Raw genomic sequence first — 8,594 nt, 5'->3', positions numbered from 1 at the left:
CGAAAATACCATGATCAATTAGAGTACGTAAAAAGTAGATTTTAGATCTTAGTTGCCCTAAAATCAAGTTTTGGGGCGCAAAATGTTTACTGAAACCTGAAGAATGTTCACGCCAAAAAGGCTTTTATATGTCCACATCTCGCTCGCTCGCACTGCCCTTCGCTCTCCCTCTCCAACTCTCCCCAAAGTCACCGCTACTCTCAGGAGCCTCTAAGCTAAGATTATTGTACTCAGTATATATTTCCAAGTGTACCAATAAATAGCCACACGCCGCGCAAAACCCCGAAGTATTTTCACCCGTGTTTTCGAATTGATTTCTGCGAGGATGATCGCGCATTTCTTCCTGGCATTTCAGCTTCTTTTATCGAGCCACCCCCGCCCCAACAATGACAAAGAAGTCGATTTTATTTTGTAAACTGGTGTAAGCGAACCCATTTTACTTTACAATTATTTTTAAATAAATATTTACGGACAGTCAAGAAATCAGTCCTTAATAGTATATTTAAAACTCGTATTAAATGGTTTTATTTTTCTTGTTTGTATTTGTTTTGTTCTTGATTATTTACAATTATATTTTTAATGAAAAAACCATACTTAAAAATTGTTCATAATGTATGGTTATGATCCCATCCATATCAGTGTCGTGCTGTCGGAATGCAGTTGTTAAAGTCTGCAATAAAAATTTATAATAACATTAATAGACAATATTAAATATAAAAGGATATACACAGTTAAAATGGGTCGATAAGTTTGAGGTGTGCAAATATTCCATACTAACTACATTCTTAACTGTATTTTTGGTAACCACAAACCTAAATGAGCATAAAACATATAATTTCAGACTTGAGTTTTCTGAGTAAAAAACAAGAAAGGAAGTTAGCTTCGGCCAGCCGAAGCTTATATAAAGTAAATACCTATAGTTTAATGCTCACTCGGTGCAGTTACAGGGATTCCAGATTCTGCGTGCCTATTTAAACGCCTACTTTCTACAAAGTTACAATGAATTTTCTTATATTTGTTTGAATATTCCAATGGGAGCCTTAAGATATAGTGGTCCGATCCGGCTCGCTCCGACATATGTACTACCTGCAATAGAAAGAAGACTTTCGGGAAAGTTTCATCGCGATAGCTTTAAAACTGAGAGACTAGTTCGCATAGAAACGGACAGACGGACAGACAGACAGACGGACAGACGGACATGGCTAGATAGACTCGGCTATTGGTGCTGATCAAGAATATATATACTTTATGTGGTCGGAAACGACTCCTTCACTGCGTTGCAAACATCTGACTGAAATTATAATACCCTCTACAAGGGGATAAAAACATTTTATCTCCTTAGAATAATATACGCTGCATTTAAAAATCGCAATTTCGTTACTGAAATTGCAGCCATGCTAAATTTGGTGGCCCTGAAAGTCAACTGTATGTTAAACAGAAATTTTGACTTTTTGACAAGCTGAACAATAGCACATTTTAAAGTAAGATTGCAAAACATTTTAAAACAAAGTAAAATGGAAAATATTAGTAGAAATATGTAAAACTTAAGTGTTTAGTGCAATATTTGTTTAATGTGATGTGTCTTTGTGTATACGTGCTTTTGTAAAGTTGTATATTTAACAATTTTAGCCTAGCATTTTTCGTCTTTCGTGGAATAAAAGTAGGTTGGATTGTGCCGGATTATAAAAACTAACAACGCAGTTTTGTTCTTAAATGTATTTACAATACTATGACATAAACCTTTTTTGCTCGTTTTTGCTCCTTTTTAAAAAAACAAACTTTTTGCTAGACAACATAGACCTAAGCTATGCAGAAATGCTAGAGTATTGGCTGGCAAAAAAATGCTTTCGGATAATAATGATAAAGATGACTTGAAAACATGTGGCCCCGGTATTCCGTTTAATAACGAGTGTTCGTCATTAGACGACGTTGTATTATTATAAAACTGTTTATTATATGTATTATTGATATTTAGGCTAGAGATTACAATTTTAATTGCGGTTTTAAAGTCAGTCTTGACATTGACTGAAATTATAATACCCTCTGCAAGCGTATAATAACATTTGGACTTTCCGTAGAGTATTTTTTTAATAACTATTTTTCTTCAGTACATTTTCTAAAAATTTGGGTGTCTTTATCAAAAACATTAGTAATTTTTCATAAATAGCGCTGAAATTGTATCCGAATCGTGTATGTATTTATTTAGATATATATATTAAGAGTACTAAGAATTGATGTACTTTATTGTAAACTAGCAATACCCAAAGCGACGTTGTCCGCTACTATTAGCAAAGCATTTATTGCTGATTTTTTCATATGTTCAAATTTAAATTAATACCAGAGTAAAAACCCGCCTAACCTTAGCTAAACAGTAAACCCACCTAGAACGCACTAATATTCTATCCATATCCTTCTACCCATAACATACCTTACCTTAACACCGCATTAGCCCTAATATTTCCTCACCTTAACCCCACCTATTTTATTCTAACCCTTAGTAAAACTTGTTTGTCACCTTGACCCACCTTATCCTCACTAACCTTACCTTTCTCACCTTCACCCTTCCCTTACATTACTTCTACCCTAATCTATCTAATACCTCCTTAATCGCAACTTAGCCCCGCACTAACCTCACCTTATTCTCACCATATCTACACCGTTCTGGTAGCCTAATTATATAATTTTGGTTAGCTAATCGAATGCAGAGAAAAACTCTTACTCATTTTTACCGTTTATTTCGAACAGATCTAACCCCCAAAACGGATCCGCTCGCAAGACCGGTAGGTAAACAAAAAAAGAAGTGCCACAATGTTGGCTGGGGATCAACAGGTGGAGTTACATAATTCCGGAAATAAAGAAAATTAAAAAAGCGCCTAAAGCTTTAAATCTTTTGGGTGAAAACTGTGGGTGTAATTTTGGAGACGAAAATTTCCAACAATTTTTTTTTTAATTTTTGCAAAATATTTGATTCAGAATTGCATCCTTTAGGTGATCCGTTGTTTTATCCTAATTTAATCATTACATACTTATGTACATGACAATTTATCCATGTGTGTGTGTCTTTGCGTTTCTCACATGCAAATGTGACGACTGAAAGCTTTTCCTTGCTCTCCCCTTGAAAACCAATCCAACATTTTTTTAAAATCAAAACAAAAATTCCTTGTCCTTTCTATGGGTTGGCTACACACTTTGACTTAGAATTGCATCCATTAGATAACACTAGTTTACAGCCAAAATGCTCCCCAGCAATTGATGGCAAATTCTGTCAGTGTTTCTGTCAGTTTTTTTTCGATGGCACAGTTTTTTTTTAAAGATTTTTTAAAGTTCAAAATGTTAAATTTCGGACTTTATTCGAATTTATTCTTATATTTCGGCAGATATCATCCCGATTGGGCCAGTTTTAAATTTATTTTTAAGTCAATAGATCAGAGCTTAACTTTGCCATACAGATCAATATGATTGGACTAGTAATGGCAGCGCAGAAGCTTGACACAGATGAAAAATGAGTTTTTTGGTCGACTGTAAGTCGGCTGTACATGTCGTAAAAACTCGAAATAAATCCGTTGAAAAATCATAACGAATACAAACTTAAAGTTTACATCCTACCAAATAAAACAAGCCGGATATGGCCCAAATCCGTGGAAAACTGGATTTATGGTGGATTTTTAAAGTTAGGATTTTTCCACTGTTTTCGGTTGACAGAGTCCAAATTTAAGATTTATCATAGGCGGCGACACGTAAACATAAATGAGTGGTGACGGCAACGGCGTCAAAAAAAAAGCTAAATTTAAAAGCTAGAAAATTATATAAATGAATTTAATTTCTAAAAATTTCTAAAAAAAAAATATAAAATTGCTTGCGTTATGAATGTACGTATTTTTAATAAGTAACATCCATTTGGATAATTAATAAATTTCAAATATTAAATTCACTTTTGTAATATTTTAGCTATTAAATATCTGATTTAGCTATTTTTTGACCCGGCTGCCATCACCACAAATTTTTGTGTACATGTCGCCGCCTACGATAAAACTTAAATTTGAAATCTGTCGATCAAAAGATGTGGAAAATCCTAACATTAAAAATCCACCATAAATCCAATTTTCCATTAATTTGGGCCATACCCGGCTTGTTTTATTCGGTAGGATGTAAACTTTAAGTTGGAACCCATCATGATGACACATTTTTCATCTTTGTCGAGCTTCTGCGCTGCCATTACTTATCCAATCTTATTGATATGTATGGCAAAGTTAAGCTCTGATCTATTGACTTTAAAATAAAACTAAAACTGGGCCAATCGGGTGGATATCTGCCGAGATACAAGAAGAAATTCGAAAAAAGTCCGAAATTTAACATTTTAAACTTTAAAAAATCTTAAAAAATAAAACTGTGCCATCGAAAAAAAAGTTAGTGGTATTTTTGTGATCTAAGGGGTCCATCGCTAAAAGAATTTGCCATCAATTGCTGGGGAGCACACCAAGAATATTATTTTGTAAACTAGTGTAATCCGTTCATTTGCCGCCTCTCTTTCGCTTCAAATGACTCTCTCTCTGCTCACTACTCCTCACTCTGCTTCAGCTGACGTTCGTGAGTGGTGCGAACTGCCGAAGCATACAAAAAACAACAAGAGAGAAGTATAGTCCGGTTGGTGTCCCGACTATCTAATACCCGTCACTCAGCTTAAGGGAGTGCGAACGCTGTACTCGGGTTGGTGTCCCGTCTATCGTAACTCAGCTAAAGGGAGTGCGAGGGAGATGGATATATAACTTTTCTTGATTGCGCATAACTTTTAAATGAATGGTCCGATTTGAAAAATGTTTTCTACACTTTGATAGGTATAAATATACACAACAAAATTGCATTTATACTTCTCGGAAATCTTCAAGGATGTGGGCGCAGGACACATTTTAAAATCGTTAGTGGGCGATTGTGGGCGTTAGAGGAAGCGTGGCGCTCGTCTGAAATAAAGTTGCGCTGCGTAGGAAGTCCATGAATATGGGTGGAAAATCTCAACCTTCTAGCTTTTGTAGTTTCCGAGATCTCAGCGTTCATACAGACGGACAGACAGACGGATAGACGGACATGGCTAGATCGACTCGGCTAGTGACCCTGATCAAGAATATATATACTTTATGGGTTCGGAAACGCTTCCTTCTAGCTGTTACATACTTTTGCACGAATACAATATACCCTTTTACTCTACGAGTAACGGGTATAACTACTCCTGATAATTTTATAATTAACAAATTTAATTTTAATCACACGCGTAAAATTTCCTCATTTAAAATTTTCCTTCCCGACAGTCTTCTAGCAGAAGTTTTGATTCCTGCATTTAGAAAAACCTTAAATTCTGCGAAACTGGAGGCAGTACTTTTTGGGTTTTTTTCCAGAATTTTTGTTAAAATGTTGCAGAGCTATTATACGTGTTACTAAAGTTGTACTGTAAAGTTTGGTTAAATTACACTGTGCAGCATTTTTAGTGCTTTTTAAATTTACCTCGATGGATGCTATATTTTTGGATTCGTTACGAATTCCAAAGTTAAACTGCGTTTTCCAAAAAGTTACCCGACGCAAGGATTTTTAACAAAAGGACCTCAAAGTTCGAAAAATGCTGAAATTGGCCAACTTTGCGGAGCTCTCAGAGGCAAATGGATGCATGGTTTGGTTCGATGTTAAAGTTTTTTAAAAGATACACCCTTTATCTTTTAAACCCCATACTTAAAAAATTTTTAAGATTTTTTTAAGGCAGAAACAAATTCTAGAAAACATAGTCAAAAAACATAAAAGTATACAGCTGCGGTCAAAATGGTAGTAGTGTTGCCCCCCTGTGTATTTAAAAGTTTGTTGTTGTAATTGATCTTTTCCTGGTAATATTGTATTGATTATAATTTTACTATTAGACTAATTGGATAAGAAATAATTACAACATGAAATTTTTAAAAACACAAGGCGGCAACACTGCTACTATTTTTACCGCAGCTGTATGTTTTTCAGTTGTTTTTTGGAATTTATTTCTGCCTTAAAAAAAATCCTAAAATTATTTTATGTACGGGGTTTGTAAGATAAAGGGTGTATCTTTTAAAAAACTTTAACTTCGAACCAAGCCATGCATCCATTTGTCTCTGAGAGCTCCGCAAAGTTGGTCAATTTCAGCATTTTTCAAACTTTGAGGTCCTTTTGCTAAGAATCCTTGCGTCGGGGAACTCTTTGGAAAACGCAGTTTAACTTGGGAATTCGTAACGAATCCAAAAATATAGCATTCATCGAGGTTTATTTTTGATGCTGCATAGTGTTATTTTAGCCTTATTCACCTCTTTTTAATAGAAACATAGTTATACCCGTTACTCGTAGAGTAAAAGGGTATATTAGATTCGTGCAAAAGTATGTAACAGGTAGAAGGAAGCGTTTCCGACCCTATAAACAATATATATCAGGATCACTTGCCGAGTCGATCTAGCCATGTCCGTCTGTCCGTCTGTCTGTCTGTATGAACGCTGAGATCTCGGAAACTATAAAAGCTAGAAGATTGACATTTTGCATGCAGATTCTAGGAGTTCCTACGCAGCGCAAGTTTGTTTCAAAAGGGTGCCACGCCCCCTCTAACTCCCACAATCGCTTATATACGATTTTAAAAATTGCAATATTTCGGAAAAGTAAAAATTCAGTTTTATTGTATTTATGAATACCTATCGAAATGTAGAAGAAAGTTTTTAAATCGGACCACTCGTTAAAATGTTACGGCGGATCAAAGTTTTTATCTCCTTTGCACTCTCTTTAGCTGAGTAACGAGTATCTGATAGTCGGGGCACCCGACTATAGCGTTCTCTCTTGTTTTTATATAGCTTGTTCTATGAAAATTAAATGACAAAGTAGTTAGAGTTTAATTAAATTCTGATAGTAAGTGCAGAAATTTAGCCAAAGTACAACTGTTAAAAAATATATCCCTTTTTAAAAAAAGTTAATCCTAGAAATATGTTGCACGTATAGAGTATTTTATTAAATTATGTTTTTAGTTGGAAAGGCTGTAAGGCCCATACAAATTTCGAATTGTCTGGTAATGGATGGCATACGGACAGACAGACAGACGGACATGGCTATATCGTCTCGGCTAATGACCCTGATCAAGAATATATATTTTTTATAGGGTCGGAAACGCTTCCTTCTCCCTGTTACATACTATTGCACGAATACAATATACCCTTTTACTCTACGAGTAACGGGTATAAATAGTATTAATATAGAAATATTTGTGAAAAGGTAATAAAATAAGCTTTATTTTTGCATTATTATATTTCTTTGATCTACTGTTCCTCTGCACGAAATAAGCTGTAAGTCACTGTATGTACAATGTTTATTCTATACATTGTACATATACATATTAAGAAAGGAATGCATGTCTGAGAAACAACTACTATACTTACATATAGCACAATGCAACATTGAATAAAATCATCGAACAGGATTGTACCACGTCCAAAACGATCAAACTTGCGTAGCAAAACGTTAATTAAATGGTCGGATAAACGATACCCAAATGATGTCAGCGCTGTCTTCAACTCAGTTTTGTCAATGTTTCCAGAACTATCGCGATCGAATGATCGAAAGCAATTTTGCCAATCCGTCACGTATTTCCATAATGCTCCGAAGTCTTGGAAGGATACGGTGCCTGTATTTTCGCGATCAAACATTCCAATCATCAAACGGATCGTTTCGGGATTAAATGCAGACCATGTACCATTCGAAAGGGCCACTTGTAGCTCATCAGCGGAAATATGACCACTCCTGTCTTTGTCCACTCTAAACGTAATTTCGTTTTAGCCAATACAGAACCTTACATTTTCGACACTTGCCTTTGAAAAACATCCCACAAAAATTGTTGATCTGGCATTCCGTCATTCTGAAAGGTCATTGTTACTGACTTATTTTATTCTTTACGGAAAGAAGTTAGCTATGCTATTCCCGATTTTCATCATCAATAAATTTTAATGAGTAATTTCATCTTAGACTCTATTCCTAAAGAGTTTTAAATCAGATTTCCACTATTCGGTATTATGTGAAAATAGCAACTTCCCACAGAGATCACACCAACTTCCATCATAGCTAGAAAAATATTTATATGTGTTGAAAACTATTGGATCTCGGTAATACTATACATTAGCGGACTCACCCCCGAAATTCGCGAAAAAATTATCCTAGATGGTTGCTTTTCTCATATTTTCAATCAAAGTAATTACTCTTTAATGAGTTCCTATAAAATTAATATATTGTTTAAATGAGTTCCTATAAAATTATTTAATTGTTTCAATAAGTTCCTATAAAAAAATGTAGAATTTTTTTTTAATTTAAATAGTTTTAATGAACACTTTTCCGCACCACCATTGAGGTAAAGTTCCAGGTTTTTTCTTTAATAACCTTTTATGGCCTAGAAATCTCTCTGCTGAAGTATTCCCGAATAGGAAGTATTTGAAAGTAGTGCATTTAAAAAAGAAAGGAAAAGAAAGACTGCGCCGGAGGCGAAAAAAATTTATGAAAAAATCGCGCGATTATTTCTTAAATTTTTTTCGCCTGCGGTGCACTTTTTCTTTTTCTGTATT

General features: G+C 34.8%; 1 protein-coding gene across 2 annotated transcripts; it reads right to left on the bottom strand.

The window, feature by feature from the left end:
• Window positions 1-519: 519 nt before the first annotated feature.
• Alg-2 (Apoptosis-linked gene-2) lies at window positions 520-8,035 on the bottom strand. Of its 2 annotated transcripts, XM_070214364.1 has the most exons (4): window positions 7,851-8,035; window positions 7,736-7,797; window positions 7,422-7,666; window positions 520-670 (listed from the first exon to the last, which is right to left on the bottom strand). In XM_070214364.1, exons 1-4 carry the CDS (start codon window positions 7,907-7,909, stop codon window positions 569-571), a joined length of 468 nt encoding a protein of 155 aa, XP_070070465.1. In that variant the 5' UTR covers window positions 7,910-8,035; the 3' UTR covers window positions 520-568. The 2 variants fall into 2 exon arrangements, with proteins under 2 accessions (XP_070070465.1, XP_017010337.1); XM_017154848.3 differs by having other exon boundaries at window positions 7,422-7,797; window positions 7,851-8,021.
• Between the last annotated feature and the right edge of the window lie 559 nt (window positions 8,036-8,594).

Source organism: Drosophila takahashii, chromosome 3L, assembly GCF_030179915.1.
Source record: "Drosophila takahashii strain IR98-3 E-12201 chromosome 3L, DtakHiC1v2, whole genome shotgun sequence".
Lineage (NCBI taxonomy): Eukaryota > Metazoa > Arthropoda > Insecta > Diptera > Drosophilidae > Drosophila > Drosophila takahashii.
This window is presented reverse-complemented; position numbering and strand designations above follow the sequence as displayed.

Excerpts from the sequence above, each read along its gene's own strand:
- Alg-2 (XM_017154848.3), bottom strand. The coding sequence starts at position 7,909 with ATGACCTTTCAGAATGACGGAATGCCAGATCAACAATTTTTGTGGGAT. Across the intron at positions 7,798-7,850 it reads TTGTGGGATGTTTTTCAAAG|AGTGGACAAAGACAGGAGTG; the intron begins GCAAGTGTCGAA and ends AATTACGTTTAG. Across the intron at positions 671-7,421 it reads AATGTTGCATTGTGCTATAT|ACTTTAACAACTGCATTCCG; the intron begins GTAAGTATAGTA and ends TTTTTATTGCAG.